The following is a 21,528-nucleotide window of genomic DNA, read 5'->3' on the forward strand; positions in this document are numbered from 1 at the left end:
GTTTTTAACTCTAAAATAACTATAGAGAAACCTATCAGGAAACAAAATTTTCAGGCACTCTGATGAATAAATAGGAATGGTGCTGCTTTTAAAAAAAATCTATAGAGAGAAAATATAAAATTAAACGAGAGGGGAAATTCAGCTTCTTGTGAAGAAATGCTGACCAGACCTGCTCTCCCAGCCAGGTTGAGGGTGTTGTAGGGTAAGAAGCTCATATACTCCCAGGAGTTCAAAGCACCACATTCACATACCCTGAGGAAGGGAGGGCAAGCCCTCAGCCAAGCAATGCACCTCGGAGTGACCAGAGAAGGGGCTGCACAAATGATGGCGAGGGAGGGACGCCTGAACCCTAAGGAGGGTGGAAGGCTCTCTGTTGGATGCTCAGGACCACCCATCAGAGTGGATGAGGAGATGGAAATGGGTGCAGCACCAGAGGTCCAGCAATCTGAGCCACCTTTCATCCCCTGCCCAACATGCCCTCCCTCCTGCAGCCCCTCCAAAATGCTATAACCCATAGAGGGTCAGGCGAGAAATGTGCATCTCAGCAGTTTACAGGGTAAATGGAGAACCCTGGTGCAGCCCTCCTTACTGACAACTGTACTACCAAGACTCTCCTTTTATGCTTCTCTTCCCTACATCACTTTCATCATGTTCCCTGGACCCCCAACCCTTCCTTTCCCCAATTCAAAGCCTGCTGAGCACTTCCATTACTTATAGAATTAAATGCAAACCCATTCATTTATTTGGTATTCATCACTCTCTGCAATCTGATGCCAGACTAGCTTCCCATCTACATCACCTAAAAAGCCTTTTTTCTCTCCCATACTTTGTGTGTTTGACACGAGGAAGGTGCTATTTGAAGTATCAGTACATGAATTTGTGACCTATCAGACTTCCCAAGAGAGGGTTATGAGTGCTCAAAAGAGAATACAGGGTCTTTCCATACACATGTGATGATGTTGTACATGGGGTTACTAAGAAGGAATCCTGATCATGCTCCTAGGACCATCGCAGGCCCTGAGGAATATGAGGTTGATGTCTCTGCTGCTAGAGAAAATAGGTTCTCCTGATGAAGCTGGGGGAAGGGGAACATTAAGTCTAAGGAAACAAAATAGAAGCAAATAACAATCCATAAGCACAATAAAGGAAAAAATAATACTCTAACTCATTAGGCTTTGAAACACTTGGAATTTAAAACAGCAGGCCAGGTTATGATCCTGCCATCCTCGCCAATATGGGAAAGTGGGAGAGAAATGCCCTCATGCTGGATCCTCATCTCCCAGAAATCCTGTCTCGTGTGGGCACTTGAGGCCTGGACTCCAGTATTGGCCAAACAGTCTAGAAGAACTGACTTCAAAGGCCAACTCTGCTCCTGCTTATCTGAAGCCACTGAGCCTCAATTTCCTCATCTGTAAATAAATACCATCTGGGGCTTCCCTGGTGGCGCAGTGGTTCAGAGTCCGTCTGCTGATGTGGGGGACACGGGTTCGTGCCCCGGTCCAGGAGGATCCCACATGCCGCAGAGCGGCTAGGCCTGTGAGCCATGGCCACTGGGCCTGCGCGTCCGGAGCCTGCGCTCCGCAACGGGGGAGGCCACAACAGTGAGAGGCCCGCGTAACGCAAAAAAAATAAAGTAAAATAAAATAAATAAAAATAAATAAATACCATCTGTCCGACAGGACTGTAATAGGACTAGTAGAGAAAGTGAATACAGATAAAAGAGCTAGCTGCGGGTCTGCCACATGGCTCAGTAAATCGGAACTATTACTATGACGTGTGCTCTGTAAATTACCCATTTTCTCCTAAAATCTTACATTGGGTTATATCATGTGGAAACTAGCATCTCAATTTGGCAGATGAGGAAACCAGGGCTTCAGCAAGGTTATATTCCAGATCCAGAGTCACAAAGACAGTTGGTGCAGATAACCACACCACATTTTCTACCCTGGATCACTGTACAGTGCTTGTCTCAGAACACCCTCTCCTTCTCACGCCGTTGAACCTGGTGGGTGTCCTGACACCCACAGAAAGTCCTCAGAAAGAGGAGAGCTGCTAAACTCTGCCCAGCTGAGAGCCTCTTAAAATACAGTATGTTAACACGTATATATGGAATCTAAAAAAACATAATAATAATAATTCTGAAGAACCTAGGGGCAGGACAGGGATAAAGACACAAACGTAGAGAATGGCTTGAGGACACGGGGAGGGGAAAGGGTAAGCTGGGACAAAGAGAGAGTGGCATGGAAATATATACACTACCAAATGTAAAACAGATAGCTAGTGGGAAGCAGCCGCATAGCACAGGGAGATCAGCTCGGTGCTTTGTGACCACCTAGAGGGGTGGGATAGGGAGGATGGGAGGGAGACACAAGAAGGAGGAGGTATGGGGATATATGTATATGCATAGCTGACTCACTTTGTTATAAAACAGAAACTAACACACCACTGTAAAGCAATTATATTCCAATAAAGATGTTAAAAAAAAAAACAAAAAAAAACCTGTCACTGTTGGAACATTTTAAGTTCACGTGTTATACCTGAACTTGCTTCTAGAGACTCATTCTCATGTTCTCTATTGTTTTTATTGAGTGACCTAGAAGGAAAGTAGAGGAAGCTTAAGTTATTATACCACTTACCTGAGTCAGTCTAAGATGCAACAACATGGGTGCTGTGATAAAGAGCAAGGTGCATTTATGGGATCATCCATCTGCAACTCAGGACCTGCCCAAAGGACAATTCTGAGGCCCTAAAATATGTTCTCAGCTCTCTTTTCAGCCTCCACTTCTTACCAAATGCTGCTCTTACACCTCACATAAATCAATTCATCATAAACCCTCTTCCAGGCAGCATCTCAAGTGCCATCCTAAGTTTACATGGAAGGGAGGTGATCTGTCGGCTGGTTAGAAGAGTCCACGCATCCTTGAGCCAATTAAGTGGTATTTTCATGGGCCCCTCCTAACATCCTACTACTGAAGTGGCGCTGTTACCTGAAAATCTGTAACAACTCTCCAGTTTGGAGGATTGGGCCTAGGTTTGAAATTTGGAATAAAGCTCTTAAGCATACCACACATACATCTCCTCACCCCACATCTCCTCACCCCACAGCAGTAGAACGTGTACAGATAGAAGTAGCAGAAAACTAGCTGTGATATGTAAGGAATGCCATAATTATCCTACAGAACGTTCTTTTTACAAAAAACAATGAGAAAGCAAATCATTTGGGATCCAATATAAGCTGTCTTTGCCAAAGGCTGTCAAACAATGACTTGAACAAAACTGATTGGTCTGCAAAAGTAAAACAAACAAAAACAAAAAAACAACAAGAAAAGCACATAATGATTAATGCTCATTTTTACCCAGCCTCCAAGTTTGGAGGCTGAATCGTTCAAAACAAAATGAAATAAAACAAAATCCTTGTTATCCTAAAACTCACTGTCCTTCCCCTAAGTCACGGGTCAACAAGTGTTTTTGGTCAGAACTAGATAGCAGATAGTTTAAGCTCTGAGGGCCATACACTCTCTGTCACAACTACTCAGCTCTGCTGTCGAAGTGCAAAAGCAGCCATAGCCGAAATGTAAATAAATAGATGTGGCTCCATTCCAATAAAAATGTATTTATGGACAGGGAAATTTGAATTTCATATAATTTTCCCATCTTACAAAATATTATTCTCTTTTTGATTTTTTCCCAACCATTCTTTGCTTGTGGGCTGTATAAAAATAGGCGGGGGGCTGGATTTTGCCCACGGACTACAGTTTGCCAAACCTGCTCTAAGTCAGCATATATGATCAGGTGATACCCAACTAGGCATCTCCACCTGCTCAAGCACCAGCTCAACAGAGCCTTTTTCCAAGCTCTTAGCAAAGGACCTGAGTCCCAGGGGCCACTCCATGTACACTTCTTCAGTGAGCAACCTGCCTCAAAATAAAAAATCCAGAAGACTAGTTTTAGAGTGAGACACTGATCTGATGCTTACAAAATGCCATCCTCATCCTTTTCCCTATCTCAAATTACTGATCATGTACTTCCCATTCATACAAATAAATAAATTCTGCAAGCTCATTCCACTGAACTTTTCCCTACAAATGGTAAGCCAAGGTTTCCACCTCTCCACCTCAGCTCCAGCTTTTGCTTACTCCTTGTTTGCAAAACAACAGGCACTTGAAGAGTAATAAAGTTCACATTCTATTCCAATAGAGATCAGAGAACTTCCTATCATCTATCAAATGATTAAGACCCAGTACCGATAACTTTATTCGTTCATCTCTGGAAAGAATCAGCTCTAGGCATAACGTAGGAAGAATAAAGGAGTACAGTATGAAGCAAGCTTCTAACAATTTAAAATTTTCATAGATATTCCCATTACAGTGCCAGCATAACACAGCACTGTACATTGAATTTCAGCCTTTCTCCTTCCTTTCTTCCCCCTCCAATTGCTCAGGCTTAGAAATGCATACTTGGTAAGTCACGTATTCAAAGAAGCAATTTCTTCTCTCTTTCCAATAAAGCACAAAAGGGCATCCAACTTTTTGGGTGAGAATGACCAGCCTGAGAATTTCAGATATGAGAGTGGAGGTCCATTACACATTTCAGCTTTGAAATCATCCCCATGTCACAAATTCCAGAGTTTTATTCTGGGGCATTCTAATAGACAGAAGCCTATATTTGGGAACAATCTTATGGCCTTAGGAAAGTAGTACTGACCAGGACAACTTACTCTCTTTCTAGGATAGTGAATTTGGGTTTGCACACCCAAAACTGTGGGCTGCTACTCAAACTCTGGCAGTGATGGGGATGGAGGGAAAACTGTTACCACAGTTTTCAAGACTGGTCACCCACACAAAAATCCAACAACACTCTTTGTGCCATCTCAGTGACCAGGGACAAAGACACTCATTTTCAAAGCTGAAGAGACCCGACTCCAAAGCAAAGGCTAACTTTCTGAGCCTGCTTGCATTTCTTTGCATTTGCTTGCAAAAACCTCAAAAGTTTCCATGTGCATCTAGATAATCCTTGGTTTTATGACAGAGAACCCAGAAAGCATCACAAAGTTGTAAATGGGGAGGGGAGAGGGGAAAGCACTAGCTCTATGCTACATAAAAACACACCAATTTGTAAAGATTCCTTTGTGGTCCAAATGTTAAAGTAAAATGGTCAACTGCCCTGGCTTGCCCAGGACTGAACCTGGATGCAGGATTTTCCGTTTAAAAACCAGGATAGTCTCAGCAAACTGGGGGTGTTGGTCACCCAGAAATATCTCTTCTAGTCCAAGTTTTTGGATTTTAACTTCGACAAATCTGCCAAAATGCCTAGCATAAGGAAGGGCACAAGCCCTACACTAAAGAAACAACATGATCCTTAGCAGCTTTATTGAAAATGACTACCCCAAAGTTCAAAAACCACTGTCAACAGAAACACTACAGATTATCTCTGGGCTATAAAGGAGAGAGATTCATTCATATAGACCATTTTATCTTCCATCATGTCCAGAGTCCAAAAAATTATGTGGGGGAAAGAGTTAACAAAGACTCTGGTTAACATCTACTACCTAGAACTGCAAAACTCTGTCAGCAAGAGGGCTCCTTTCAGAGCTGTTCACAAGACCCAGAGATTCTTGGAAACAAAAACTTTCTAGACTAGGGCAGCCCTCTGCTATCACAGCTGAGTGCCACACCCCTCCCAGAAAGGGAGGTCTCTGTAACCCTCTGTGACACAAAATAAATACAATGAAACCTAGATCCATACATTCCCAACCAAAGAACATCACTAAATCACCTAGAGAGCTCCACAGCCACATTGACTTTTATGAGGAAAATGACCATGTACCAAGTTCATTCAACACTCAACCTTAAAAGTCTACAGTTTGTTAGATAAAGCTTCATGCCAGTCCCCTACCCCTTCCCTTTCTCCAGCTCTAAAGCTCACCACTGGCTTCCAGGATAATGATCTCTCAGCCCTAGAAGAGCCTCATTTACTACAAAGACTGGGCTTCCTCAGTCAAGTAAGTGATTTATCTATTGTAGAAAGATTTACGGCAGTGATTGAAACCAAAAGGAGGTTAAAACTGTTCTTGACTGTTCTGATTGACCAAAATTTTCAACATCCTACTCTTGACTGTGAGAACAAATGCAAATATTAAAGCAAAAAAAAACAAAAAACACTCTCAAATTTTGTCACAGCTTAGCCAGATCTGACCCAGCCAATTGGCTGCTACACAATAAATAGGAACTTTCACAATTATAATTCTAGTAGTTTCTTTTTTGCTTTGTTTTGTTTTGTTTTTGGTCGATAGTATCCATAATTATAAATTGGATACTATACCAAGATATCACAGACATTTATTCTGCAGGTCCTAAGTATGCCACCAAGGAGATTAGTAATTTATAAATAATTAAGTAATAAGCAAATAGACCCTTAAAGTTTGAGGATAAAATGGCAAAAACAAACAGAAAAAACCTAGTCAACAGGGATCCCTACCTTCTTTTTGGAGTAGCTTCTTTCCTCCTCCTTTGTGGCTTTGCTATTTTTCCCAGCACGGGACACCTTCTGGTCCCCAGACTGCTTGATGGTGATCTTGATCTCGGGTGGGCATATATAGTTCTCCAGATTCTTTGGGGGTTTCTTAGCCCGCTTCGTGGTCTGAATCTTCAGCTTCAGGCTCCCCTCTGTGAAGTTTGCCTCCTTGATCGAAAACTCCTGTTCTTCCAGACCATCTCCTGCCACCCATTTCTCACTGTCTGCATTGGAGTTGGAATCCACATCCCGTCCTGAGCCCAGTTCATCCTCCTCCTCTGGCTCCATGCGTTCTCCGCCTACTGGGATCCCCTTCCCAGTCTCCGGAGCAGAGAGCAAAGGTTCCCCTGCACAGCCAGGAGCAGTCAAGGGCTTGGCTGAGGAGACCGGCAGGAATTCCGACTCGCTCCCCCTTTGCCGGGAACCGCTTAAGACTTCCCTGGACTCCATGACAATCCTACAGTCTCCAAGAGTTCTCAGGAGGAGGATGGGGAAAAGGGAAAAGGGAAAGGTGAGAAGAAAGGGCAGCCAAAATTCCAAGGAGAAAGTGGTCCAGCTGCTGGGTTCAGAGTCCCAGGGATGGAGACACGGTGAGGTTGTTCAGAAGGGATCAGATCTGCAACTGAGAAGCAGAGAGATAATTAGCCATGGCAGGAAGGAAAATGACCTCAAAGGTAACTCAAACTAAGTTCCAGAAGCCCCATCCCACCTCACTTATCTATGGCATCAGAAAAAAATGACTGGAAAGAAATCAAACCAGAAAGTGCACATCCCCAAATTATATTGGAGCAGAGGGGGAAACACACGCACACACACAGCCTTCCACTGAATTGTTATTAATTTTTATGGTTGTGGACCCAAGGATAAAGATCAGAGAGGTGAGTCCTCCAGTCCAGTAACAAGCTAGATGCTTCTTATACTAAAGCCACAGCTGGCTGAGTCATCATCAGAGCCAACCATGATGAAAGGAGGTCTAAGTGCTGATGCTCAGGTCTGTGGAAACTGCATCTGGCTGGCTTCTTGCACAACTTCCCTCTCACATGTGAAGAACAGTCTGCAAAGCTGAACACAACCCTGGGCTGCCTGGGCCAATCTCTCCATCCCCTCAGAAGAAGAACTTCTGGACCATTCTTCCTTTATTATCTTTCACTATGAATTATTTTAATCATGCACAAGTCTTGTCTTTATTTCTTAAAATAAACAAATGCAAAGCTTAGGTGAAGGCTTGTAAAAGGAAAACAAAAAGAGTTCAGTGAGAAATTACTTCTAATGCTGTGATTAATGCAAAACAAATGCTAAAAATGTTTCTAACACAAAAGTTATTTAATCATTATCCTCATTTAGATAAAAATAGTCACCCGAGACAGTTTTAATTCCCTTCCTAGACCTTAAATAAAGTGCCGTATGTCTACATAACAACAAAAAAGAGAGGGGAGAGAGGGAGCATTTCACAGGCCTCTGGAAGTGCCAGGAATCCCCCCAGGATTTTTTATTCTGCCTTCCTCCTCACCAAACCATCATAGGATCAGCTAAACTATCCTTCACCCTTATTCACTCCATGTCCCATTATTCCCAATTTCATACTCATCATTTTTAAAGCTCAAAAGAAAGCCCAAATGCTCATTCTCAAGAGAAAAACTTCAAGCCCTGGGGCCACCCTCAACTTCAAGACATCATCTCCTTCTACCCCTGGCTGTAGGTAAGATTACATCCAAGCCTTCACAAATGGCTGAACAGTCAGCAGAAGGCATTACAGCATAACTTAGGCTGCTACCTTTGAACCCATCAATTTAAGGAATTGACCAGCAAATGTGCCCACCAGAAAATGCCAAAAAATGCCTGCAAACATACATTCAGAACAGCCAAGAACTGGAAACCGAGCGGGTACTTCCTCCCACTGGAATCAGTACATTTTCAGCTGATGCCCTGTGAGGAAGACAGCCAGCAAGGCAGCAGGGCTTCAACATGGACCCTGCTCCCCAGAGAAGCCCAGGAACATACTCAGCTCCTGGAAACTGCGCAGCCCCACAGAAAGACACATTTACAACTGCTTCCACTTAGGGGAAAACCCAATGAATGCAGCACTTCTGAAAGAGAAGTGGCTGCCTGGTGAGAACATGAGGCTCCTCCCCAAAGTTGTCAAGCAAACACTGGACTGCCACCTGTGCCCCATGCTACAAAAGGGACCAAGTCCCCACTTAGGAGCAGAGGAGGGTAGTTAGACCAGATGACACTATGTTTCCTTTACTTGTGAGATTCTTGTCTCATCTAGACTGATCTGCCTACCTGCCCAAAACCTTACATAGGTTTTTTTTTTTTTTTTTTTGTGGTATGCGGGCCTCTCACTGCTGTGGCCTCTCCCGTTGTGGAGCACAGGCTCCGGACACGCAGGCTCAGCGGCCATGGCTCACGGGCCCAGCCGCTCCACGGCATGTGGGATCTTCCCGGACCGGGGCACGAACCCGTGTCCCCTGCATCAGCGGCAGACTCTCAACCACTGCGCCACCAGGGAAGCCCTTTACATAGGTTTTAAAAAGTCATATTCAAGTCAACATTCATTGAGGCCTCTCTTACTAGTGTCAGGTAACACACTGCTGTTGGAGGCATCAAGATGCCTGAGAACCTGTCCCTATTTACCTCTACTGAGCAAAAAACCATACAAATTGGTAGCCATGCTTCTTATGGCAACAGTGTTCAGTGGTTTACTCCCTCTGGCAGGAATCTCCAGTGTTACATTTTAATACCCTGGTACCTACCTGTAAAGCTTCCTTTGGTCAGAGCAAAAGCTGAGGCATAGTCTCCATAAAATTTCCTAAACTAAATCTATTTGGACCTTTAAACCAGAGTAGGTCAATAGCTACTGCAGGTTCTGTGATAAGAGAAAAGAAAGTAAAATCTAAACTTTAGAGGAATAGATAGGAGTACGAAGTGGATAAATTATCTATATTGAGAAAGTATCTTCCCTTTAAAAAATGACTCACTTCAGAGTTTCTTATATTTAGTAGTATAAATCATTAACTAATTAATATAGAAGACAAAGTTCCAAAACTTGAAACTCAAATAGTAAGAGATCCACAAAAAATGAATATTCAAGGGCTTCCCTGGTGGCGCAGTGGTTGGGAGTTCGCCTGCCGATGCAGGGGACGTGGGTTCGTGCCCCGGTCCGGGAGGATCCCACGTGCCGCGCAGCAGCTGGGCCCGTGAGCCACAGCCACTGGGCCTGCGCATCCAGAGCCTGTACTCCGCAACGGGAGAGGCCACGGCAGCGAGGGGCCCGCGTACCGCAAAAAAAAAAAAAAGAATATTCAACAATTTTTTTTTCAGTTCTCCTCCAGTCAAGATCCTAAAATACACAATTTAAATACAATCTCTTTCCTCAAGGAGGTTACACTCTTGAAGAACGATTTGAAAAACAAAACAGATTTTTATATAAGGGATAGAAACAAAGGGAAGAGAAAGAGTTTTCCACTTGGGCAAGGTGTAGACTGATAGATAGGAAACTACACAGGAAGTCCTCAAGAGAGCATAGGATATGGCTCTGACCTTGAGGGGCTTCAATAACTGGAGTGGGAAGGAAGACATGGCAAACAGAAGGAACAGCATGAGGCAAGGCCTGGGCAGGAGCACACAGGGTTATGTTCAGGAAAGAAAAAGCTGAGGTTTGGCTAGGAGGTGTGGTACAATGTGGTGACTGGTAAGAGGTATAGCTGGAGATAAAAGGTTACAGCCAGATCATGGACATCACTGAATGGCACGCTAATGAGCTGGATTTTATCTTAAAGGTAATGGGAAGCCATTTACGTAGGGGATGTCAGTAGGGAAGGGGTATTATTAAAGTTATGCTTTAGAAAGATAATTCCGGCATGTGGTGTGAGGGCTGAATTAAGGGAACCTGATATTAGAGGCAGGGGGACCATAAAGAGGCTCGGCTGAAATTCAATTCTTGTTGCAGGAGGACCAAACCAGGGCAGTGCAAGTATAAAAACTAGAGATGAAACAGTAATGCAATTTCAAATAATCCCATCCAGAAGCACATCAATTCCAGACTTTCCCTACTGGTTTACCTTAAGAATTCAGTCTTAGGGCTCATTAGCCAACAAGCTGCATTCCCTATCAAGTCACACCACTCTCCACAGTGGCATTACACACACACAGAGTTCTTTCTGCCTTGATATTTTTGTAGAATATTTTCTTATACCCTCTTCCAACCATGCAGGTGATGCCTGCCATACAACTGGTATTCTCCAAATGTTTGTTGCATGAAGGAATGAATGAGCAAATGAACAAACAGATCCCAAGCCTTCCCACATTTCAAGGTCATGCCCAAGTCTTCACTTCTCCATGGCAACATACTGCAAACTCTGGACCACAGCACTCACTCCTTGGCCTGACTTAACACTGCTCACAGCTGCAGAGCTTGCAACTAAATACTAGTCATACACTGTCTTCTCATTGTTTCAGTACACAACTCTTATTTTCCTTACTCTATTGCAATTCAGGCTCAAGCTGAGACCAAGTGTAGCTGTACAACACTTACATTTGCTTCAGCACCCAGTGCAGGATGGGCACATGGAGGACTTCATGGAGTTCTTTCTGAATGAAAATGAATTAGCCCCTGACAGCTCATCAAAGTCCTATGGTTCAAACTACTCCAACTGTAGCTCCACCCAGGCAGGCGGCCCCTGCACAGTTCACTGTCTATGCCCCTCATGACCACATGCAAGAGAGACACTTTCAAAAGTAAAGAGCAAAGAAACATAACCCGTTTGTTTACTTCACAAGCACACAAGGTTGTTGTTCTCCTTTTGCCTTCTCCCAGCACGTACCTACCACCCCAAATTCACAGTCCATTTTTTGGTGCATCAGAGAGACCACTGTGAGTCCTCTCGTGGCACTACTGCCAACGTGTCCTGTGAGTACACGCACACGTTCACTCAACGCACTCAGAGGAGGGTGAAAACAAGAGCAAGGTGAAAACGGTTTGCCTTGTCACATTCCAGCAGCCAGCAATGACTCCAGAGGGGGCAGCGCACAATGGACACTCTGTACTGGCTCAGGCTTTCAGGCCAACAAAAGTTAACCCCTCTGTGGCTATTTGCAGGACTTGAAATGAGAGGAGCAGCATAGGAACAATAACGCTTGCTTAGGAAATGACCACTCAGCAGGTTCCAGGAGAATAGAGTGGAGAGGAGAGGGGCTGTGATGTGCTTGGGAAAGAACACTGAGAGAGCAGTCCAAAGACTAGGCCTGCCTTTCACCGACCGTGAGATGCTAGACAAGTCACTCTGAGTCCCTTACTCCATACTTATCCCAGCAATGAACTGAGCAGGGCCAAGGTCTGTTCCATACTCAAGACTGTGTGATTATACACTGCACAGCCATAGACCAAAGTGGGTAGTGTGAGCCTACAGAATTATTTGTCTGAGGGCCCAGGGGAATCCTGCTTGGCTCCATGTGCTTCATGACCCAAATAAGTCCCAGGGAGTAAGTACATCCTCTCTCCTCCATGATCTACAAAATGGAAGTATTATTCCTAGTCTAGAACACATTCACTACCTGCAGCCTTGAGGGAACTCTTACTAATCCTGGAACTTGGTGGAAATGCAAATTCTCAGGCCCCACCTATGGTGGGGCCCAGCACTCTGGCTGGTACCAAGGCCTCCAGGCAGTTCTGATGGGCTTAGGCTTTGCCTATGTGCTTACCCTTAGCAACTGACTTGACCAAAGAGCATTACTGCTCTATGTTTAAAGGGAATTCTCCCTTACAGTTTTACTTTTAGTCTCTTAAGAACAGACATCAGCAGCATTTTATTCATCTAAGCAATCCCAATGCCTAGCACAGTACCCAGTGCATAATGGGCACTCAAGAAATGTTGGTTGACTGAATTAATAAATAAACAAACTAGCTTGGGCTGGGCTTCCCAGCATCATCCACCTCTCCCATCTGCTTTGCTTCCAGGGCACATTCAGGCCATCATCACCCTGACCACTGCTTTCCCAAGTGTCAACATGGTGGAACTGATACAGCCCTTGGCATATATAACAGGAGTCAAAAGATGCGGATTCTGGACCTAGTTCTGCCACTTAGGAGCCCTCATAAGCCCTCTTTCAGCCTTGGTGTCTCATCAATGAAATGAGAAAAAATGTCTTCTTGGTCTTCCTCATTAGGTTATAGTTTTTATCTCTTTTTTTTTTTTTCTAATGGAACTATATGCTTCTTGTAAATTTTTTTTTAATAGCAAATGCACCTCATAAGGTCTTAAAGGCAAACAATGACAAATACAGGAAGAGTTTGCTGCCTCATTCCTGACCTTTCCCAAACTCCCCCCCAAACTCCTCATCCTCAGCTCCTTACTCTGCAGACCCCATAAGGCTGGACACTTCTTTCATCTTTACATGTAGAAGACACTGAGCTGCCTATACAATCCTCAGGTCAGAACCTTTTCCCTTAAAACTCTGTAGAATGTCTTCTAGCATTTGTAGTAACAGAAGAGAAAATGGAAGCCAGCCTGGTTTTGTTTCCTTTGTCAGTAACTTGTTTCATGCTTTTCTAATTGCAGATTTTTTCTTCACTGTAATAGAATTTTATTAATGACAAAATGAGTAGTGTGGATGTCACTTCTTTTATTTTTCCTGGAATATAGTGTGTCTTTTGGATCTATAGTGCAGGTTATTTCTAGTTCAGAACCGTTCCCTTCAATTATTCCTTTAGTTATTTCTTCTATTCAGTGGTTCTGGCTTCTAATTTTTTCCTGTAACCTCAGTTTAGAATTCTCATCTCTGTTCTCCATTTCTCTCATTCTCTCTCTCACTGTTTTTTGCACCATGGGAGAGCATTCCTTAATCTAAGGTCCATAACACCAATTTAATTCTGTCTTCCATCCACCCTTTGCCTTTATTGACTTCACTGTGGATGTTTAATTTTGCAATTGCACATTTTGTATCCCTGGAATCTAACCTTATTCATCCTTCTTTCTGTTAATTCTGATGCTTTTTCATCTCAGCATTCTCTCTCCTTGTTACTTTATGTTCCTTTTCCATCGGGGGTCATGCCTCTTCCTGTTGCAGATGTCTGGCAGCTATCTAAAATTCTTATTTTGCTATTGTAGTAAATAATATCACAATACTGTTTTTTTTTCCTTGTTCTGAGTGTTTCTCGCCTAAGGTCTTGTGTTTGATTAGTTCTCTTCACTCACACTCTGAGGAAAAAGCCATGCAGGGCAGTCTTGTCTACAGAGAAAGCACTAGACTGCTACCCTCCAGCCATCCATCCATCCTGAAGTCAGTCAAGTCCTTCTCTCAGAGCTATCGCTATTATCAGTGATCTGGTCACCTCAGTTCCTAGTGAATAGTAACAGTGGTATGTTGGGGCTCATGAGAGCCCACCCATGTGAGTCTCATCCCAGGTCCACTTTCTGTGGTGTCAAGTTGATAGCTTGAAAATTGGCTATGGTAGGAGTGTTTACACCACAAGAATCAGCAAACTTAACAAATCAGGGCTTAGAAACAATCAAGAGAACAGGGTGTTAAGCATTTACACAACTGATAGCAGACATCTACCTACTACTCTTATTTGTGACTAAAAGGGGATTCTTCTGTCAGATTCTTTGCAACTCTGAGGAGCTTAAATCCACAATGTGCACTGTCACATAGACTCTTTATGTCTACCTCAGAACTTTCCTTGAGGAAACATCTCTGCCCAGAAGTCAACGACTCCTCCCAAACCTCCCTCCTCCAGTCTTGCCCATTTGTTCTCTGAAAGCTGTAGACTTTGAAAATATGTATAAAGATGTTAGGGAGAAGACAGTCTTTGGTTGTTTTATCAAAGTTGTCTGTGCAGTAGATCTGATGACTGCCTATTTTTCTTATTGACAGAAATTTGAGTTTCTGATCTTAGGGGAACAAACTGTGTAAAAGGATGGAGTGTAAGCCTACCTGACAACAGATAGCAAAGCAGCTGCATCTTCAACTTAGGTTCATTGGCTACGGTTATAAGAAATCCCTTCTCAGGTTCTGGCAAGAGACTGACCATCTGTCTGATTTTGGCTTTGGGGTGGTTGAGCGTTCATCTCCCTATATGTCTTCTGAGGTATTTAGGTGGGGAGTCAGAAGTGGCCTTTTCCTCTTGGGGGACTTTATATGTGTCTGGGATCCTCTTCTGCTCCCTCAAGTTTACACCTCTTCATTACTCAGGCCCAGGTCAAAGGGTACTTCCTGAGCTTCACAAACCACATCAGGACTCCCTGTTTTGTGCCATTAGAGCATAGAGCTTTTCTTTCCTAGCACTTACTATATTTTATAATTAATACTTGTGCCACTCTTGGTTTCAACTCTGCCTGCCCCACTAAATGGGAAGCCCTTGAGGGTACATGCTGTGTTTGTTTAGCTAACCATGGAACCCCCAGGGCCTGGCACAGCTCCTGATCCATGGATCCAAATTATTCACTGTGTGAATGCTGAATGAGAGGCTGTGTCAAAGACCTGCCAGGTGCCATTTGACTCAGATGCCCATGACTCTGAATGTTGTGCCTCTAAAGTCCACATGCTGCAGAAGCATACGGAGTAAAAGCTCCATAAACACGGATAAAGTGATCAGGCAACCCAACCATTACCAGCTCTCAATCAGCGAGGGCAAAGGCAGCTCTGCCACAGCTCTCTGACCCTGCAAACACACCAGTGGTCTCCAGCAGAGAATGAAGAGCAGACTCAGTGGCTTTTTTATATTACATACCTGTGTGGTACATTCCTGATCACAGTTCACCTCCTCCAAGCAGCGTTCTCTGAGTCCTACACCCACCACATTCCCCAGCAGCATCTCTTGAGTGGCAGCTCCCCCAAATCCCACTGATTTGCTTAACTTCATATAATTCCCTAATTCTTCTGGCTGGCCCATCCTTTCTTCTTTCTCTACCTGGTTACCTCTAAGTCATCCTTCAAGAATTGGGTCAAGTTTCACTTCCTTCATGAAGACTGGCTGGGCCTTCCTTTTCTCCTCCTTTCCCCTTGTGTGTACACATGTATACACACACACTTATACACACTCACACTCACACTCACAGGTAGTCTTGCTCTCACTTCCCTGGGCATTCTGCTATCAAAGCATTTGGCAGGGCTTCCCTGGTGGCGCAGTGGTTGAGAGTCCGCCTGCCGATGCAGGGGACATGGGTTCGTGCCCCGATCCGGGAAGATCCCACATGCCCGCGGAGCAGCTGTGCCCGTGAGCCATGGCCGCTGAGCCTGCGCGTCCGGAGCCTGTGCTCCACAACGGGAGAGGCCACAACACAACAGTGAGAGGCCTGCGCACCACAAAAAAAAAAAAAAAAAAAAAAAAAAAAAAAGCATTTGGCAAACTGTATTGCAGTGTTAACAGCTGGGTTTTAAGTGGGTCTCTGCCACAGTTCTGAAGGCAGTGAACATACTCAGTAAGTGTCCAACAGCAAGTGTCCAAGCCACGTTTCCCCTTGAAAGGAGGAACGGAAGCAGCACTGATTTAATGTCGCAGGTTTAGATTTCTTAACCTCTTTTTTCTGTTTAGTAGTAGTGTTCTTGGAAATTACATTTAAACCGTTCAAGTTTCATTTGGAAATTGGGTAATAATCCTACCTCAAGGGCTGTTTTGAGAAGTAACTGAAGATTAAATAAGATATTTATGAAAGATCATGTTGGGATCACCTTAGTGGGCATTCAAAACTTTTGGTAAATTTCATTTACTCCTGTAGTCTATGTCACCCACACTGGCTTTTGGCTAAATGTTGCCTTTTCTTTGCAGATCCCAAGTAAAGCCCGAGAGTTGGGCATTGGAGACCAACCTCCTCCACCTCCCTTTACAATGGGAAGCACAAACAAGTAGTTTAATTTGCACCTACTAACGTGAGTGTTTTGCTGTTGTCTGACTATCGCTTTCTTCTTCTACCCAGTTTGTCTTGTGGAGGAAATAAGACTTAGTTCAGCCATGAATTCCAGACTCAATTCCCTGCTCTGCCATTCGGAGCTGGGTGAACTTAGGCAAGTTCTTTTTTCTCCCTGGGTCTCCCCATCCTCATTTGTAGAACACGGGAGGTGATGAGGTGAGCTCTGTGGCCCTCCAGCTCTGACCTTCTCAGGTGCTGAGCCCTCTCTCCTCAACTTGATGACCAGAAGCCCTTCAAAGACAGAGCTGGTACCTTACACCTCTGCATAGGTTTTACTGGTTCTGCAGGTCTGCTTGGCTGAACCTAACATAAAACTAAGAATCAGTCCCTGTGCCCAGGGATCTCCATGACAGGGAGAGAAGCAGAATCAAATTCCTGAGGCCTGAGGCCGAAAGCACACTGTTAACCAACAGTTCCAGTTCTAGCAGCAAAAACAGTGCCTCCTCTGGGAACCAATAACACAACACAACAGCACGAGCCCTGGGTCTTCGGCCCCGGGGAGAGGTCTCCACAGCACTGGCTAGGCCAATCCTCAAATTTACAGGTGGAGCTCTGGTTTTGGCATAATACCTGTTGCCTGCATTTTTCCACTCAGTCAAGAAAAGCACACACTTGTAGTGCGAGAGGGGGTTAAATACAACAAATGGCCTCTACAGCCATTATCAATTTAATCCAAACAGCCCTGTGATGCAGAAGACCCATCCTCATTTTAAAGATGTGGAAATGTAAATGTAAATGTCCAGGAAGGCAAATAATTTGCTCAAGGGCACATGCTACCTGTGCCAGAGCCACAGTCAAATTCAGGCTTATATGATATTCCAAAGTCTGTGCTTTGACTTTTAGATCCTGATGTCTCTAAAACACAAAGTGATGCCAGCTTTTGGCCAAGCACTCCTATAGCTACTTCTATACATAGGAGCTCTAAAACCAGTTTGCCATCTGACTTGCCGCATCACTTAAACTCTCTAGGCATCAGTTTTCTCATCGGCCTCCTGATCTCTTCACAGACTCTTCCAAGGAAAAAAGTAAATAATATATGCAGAATAGCACCTAAATAGGTTAAATATGTAGGGTTGGCCTGTAAGAAATAACTGTGATCATAATACTTCTTGTCCAAGTATATTAAAGAAGATCCACATGGTAAAGAAAATGATCCTAACTTTGAAGAGGGAAACAGTATATAATAAGTGCTCTAAGTTTATTCTTTGATTTAACCCTGAGATGTACCCATTTTTACAGATAAGAAAACTGAAATTAAGGTATTTGTTGAAATCACAGAGGTAGTTCTGTCTGACTCCAACTGTCATTTGCTTTCCATTGAACCATAATGCCACCAGTCTTTAAATATCCAGCATTAGTAGTCACTTAAACTCTGATCCTCCACCGTACCACGTGTAAACTGGGATGAAAATGGTAGACTTATCTGAGGGCAATGCAGCTAAACTGAATAATCAAACAGATAATAAATTCCCTAGTCATTCTTTCAAGGCCCTTTAATTTTTACCCCACTACCTGTTCAGTCTTAATTCAAATTCCTTGACTTCTCAACTGTCCGATTCAGCAATCGCTTTGCTTATTGTCATCTGAATGTAAAGTGTAATCTGACACTTTCATGTTTGTGCTTCTGCCACAAAGGAGATGCTAGGCATACCAGAGAGTAAACAAATACTGGCTCCATTTCCTGTCCTTTGTGATATTTCTCCTTCAGCTTTCGGGCATGGTCATTTAAATATTGCATTGTTACTTGAAACTTCAATCTCCAATTATGCTTTAAACTCCTGGAAATGAGTACCTGTATCACAGAGCTTTGTTTCCCAGAGTGGCTGATCCCCATTCTGAATGTTTATATGTAGTTTTATTTTTGTCCTAAAGGTGCCTCTTTTGGACTCCAGACTGAAGAGTTGGTGGCTGACAGGACTAGTAGTGGGAAGGACAGTCAGATGTCAGGATTCTCTCCTGTATGGCATGCGTGGAAGTGTTCCTCACACCTACCCTCCTCACATTCTGAAAACTCCAGTCATGGCTCCCATCTCAGCTCAGGGGAGATGTAGCCTTGGCCTATTCCTCACGGGACCCCATCCTGTCTGTTTTGCTGACTGACACTCCACAGAGCCCTACATGACTGTCCTCTGTCGCTGCTCCTCCACTGGTTTTCATGAGTTCCCATGGAGTCTTCCATCAGATTGAGAACAGAGACAACCTCCTCTATCTCTTGAGGTCCCCACAGCACCATCAGAGTCTATCATACTCATGTTTAAATGTGAATGAGCAAACCAAGTTTGCTGAATCAGAAGGTTGAAAAGTTGAGGAGTTTGAATGAAAACTCTGGACAGCTAAGACTGGGTCCAACTTAGCCCTGAATTTTGTCCTTCGCACTGCTGTCAGGAAACCTCAGACCAGCAAGATGCCTGCTATGGGTGACCTGTGCCTCAATATCAGCCAGCTGGACCTTCTGCATCAAGGCCTCCCTGCTCCTACCAGATGCAGTACATGTTCATGATTAGCATTCGTTTCCTTGTGGCAATTCCAAATTCACATTCAAACTCTGTCCCATCTCTGCTACTGTACCCACCAAAAATGTCCCCTTGTTTCAGTTCCACCATCAACCCCAAAACCACCTCCTCCTTGAAGCCTTCCCTGACTGCACTTTATGCCTGATCAACCAAATAGCATAATTCCACGTAGATCATGCTCCCACTTTGGCTTCAGACGGATGCTTTCCTTTTGAGCTAAGCCTGTCTCTCCAGATATACTGTCCATTCTCCAAGGGCAAAAGCCATGTCTCATACCAGACCTTTTTCACCCAACAGTGCCAAGAACAATGGAACAAACTGCAATGCTGAGACCTTAATAAACATATGTGGATCCAAAAACCAACTGTAATCAAGCTCTGGAGTACAAAATAATGAACAGAGAGAAGGCCCACAGGGCTTTCACATCAAATCATCCTTTTTAGTCACCATTATGAATCAATACTTTAAAAAAAAAACCAAAGCTCTCATTGCTCGAATAACAATAGGTCACAGACATACCACCCAACAACTGCAAGGGACTTGCCACCCAGATTTCATTATTTTGCTACAAGCACAACAACTGTGCCCCAACTGCCTCTAATGAGAGTTCTCAGGCCACTGCATTGAATTCATCAAATTCAGCATCTCCAGCAACTACATCTTTCCAGGCCCAAGTTCAAACCCCAAGCAGTTTCTTTCCACTGACAGAACTCTCAATCTTTGGCAGATAAAAGGAATAAAGAAGAAATTGCTTTTTACGGAGTTAGGCTAATTGAGTTCCTTGCCTTTTTTTTTTTTCTATTCCAAGTCCTAGAGTAAAAGTAATTGCAGCATCTCAGTAGCTTGTAGAGCCTTGCTCTTCCTAAATACTCAAGCAGTGTGCTCCTAGGTGACTCAGAATGCCCTCTGAACTCAGGTCAAAACCCAGCTTTCTGATTCCACCCCAACCCTAATCTCAGAGGCCTCTGGCTTTGGACAAACTGCGGGTCACTCACTTTCATCTCAAAATGCATACAAACCAACTCACTAATTGTTATTGAACACAGGCCATGAAAGGGCAGACTCTGCTGTGGGGACTGAGCAGACATCCCGGGAGCACAGGCACAGCCCTAGCCTTCATGCCCAACAGAATCTACACAAGAAAACAATGCCTAGCCACCGAGATCCATGAGGTCCGAAAGTAACCATGGCAGAGATTCCAAATGCCTATTGGGCACAGGAAGCAGTAGCAAAGCCCAGATAGAGAATATAGTCTAGATATTCCAGAAGCCGTCTTTGTCTGCTTCATTCCCGTTGTCTCAACTCAGTCATTTCACCAAAGGGGGCCAGTTTTCAAAAGATGTAGAGGATCAATCCTTTTCTTCCTTCCACATTATTCACTACAGTACTTCTTCACACTTAGCTCACCATCTCCTCCTCTCCTTTCCGTGTCCCCAAGTCTGGCTCTTTGGTGCTCACTAGGGAGTTTCTCCTGGTCCCAGTTCCCCTTCTGAAGGTAACTCTCATCCACAGCAAACACTTAGCAAAGTTCACTGATCCTCAGTGGGAGTGGTGTGAACAGTTGTTGGGGTGCCAGGAGTTCTGAGCTTTAAGAAACCTTTAAAATTCCCAGCACACTTCTACCTATAGAGTCACAGAATTTCAGAAGGGGCCCTCCCTCCACATCAATCCAAACTCTTTCTCTTTACCATGGCTCAAGCTAAGGAGCAGAAAGGCAGTGCAGCTTGTCCTGTACCACGCGCTGACGGGGAGCCAGCCCAGCCTGCATCCTGCCTCTCAGAAGCCTGTCCCTGGAACTTTCCCCTCTGAGTGCATTTCTCTGCTCAGCCTTCTTTTCCACTGCAGCCAGGCACACTCAGTCACCGAGGAGTGGGAAGTACTTAGACTTAAGTAACAAAGAAGATTGCATGGTTAAGTGCCAAAATGAGTGTGGTGGACAAAAAAATGCAATTGGAATTTTCAGAGAAAGTCAAGAGCTATGTGTGCGAGAGGGGCGAGGAGGCTCTAGTAGGTACTTAATAAATATTTTGATGATTGAATGAATGAGTGAATCAGTGACTGATAGGATGTAACATGCAGTAAAACATTAACTCTTAGGGTTGAGGGAGAAACTGAGAGTGGGCAATTGCCCCTGAAAGATAGCCAAAAGTATAAAAAGCCGTTGACTTAAGTACTTATTATTCACTTTGTCTAAGAGGTCCTCGTTGTGTTGCTTCACCGTGCAGAGCTTTAGTGTATCTTAAACAACATTCACTTTTAATATTCTATCTCTGCATAAATTCTGTGATTCATTCATGCAACAGAAATCATTCATAAGTAGGGCTTTGTGAGGCAAACTCGGCCCCATCCTTCAAGGACTCACAGCCTGGAGAGGTGAGTGACAACGAAGAACAAAGCAGCACGTGCCAGATGCCCGGCAAGTACTTTAGTCCTGAAGGGCTCTGGAGAAGGCAGTGAAGAGCTAAGAGCTGGTCAGGTGTCCGAAGAGGTAGACACTTTGGCTAAAAGGAACCAATAGGGACACCTTCCAGAGAGGAGTCGTTGATACAGAAGGAGCAGAGGTGTGGAGGTGGACAAGTGTACATAGTGCC

General features: G+C 44.1%; 1 protein-coding gene across 2 annotated transcripts in view; it reads right to left on the reverse strand.

Moving 5' to 3' along the window:
- Positions 1-6,963, reverse strand: part of SETBP1 (SET binding protein 1) — a 352,373-nt gene extending 345,410 nt beyond the window's left edge. For both annotated transcript variants that reach the window (XM_065890468.1, XM_065890467.1), the window contains exon 1: positions 6,478-6,963. In XM_065890468.1, the coding sequence (XP_065746540.1) occupies positions 6,478-6,963 (486 nt within the window). The remainder of the gene's footprint in view (positions 1-6,477) is intronic.
- Positions 6,964-21,528: the final 14,565 nt, after the last annotated feature.

This window comes from Phocoena phocoena, chromosome 13 (assembly GCF_963924675.1).
Source record: "Phocoena phocoena chromosome 13, mPhoPho1.1, whole genome shotgun sequence".
NCBI classification, from domain to species: Eukaryota; Metazoa; Chordata; class Mammalia; order Artiodactyla; family Phocoenidae; genus Phocoena; species Phocoena phocoena.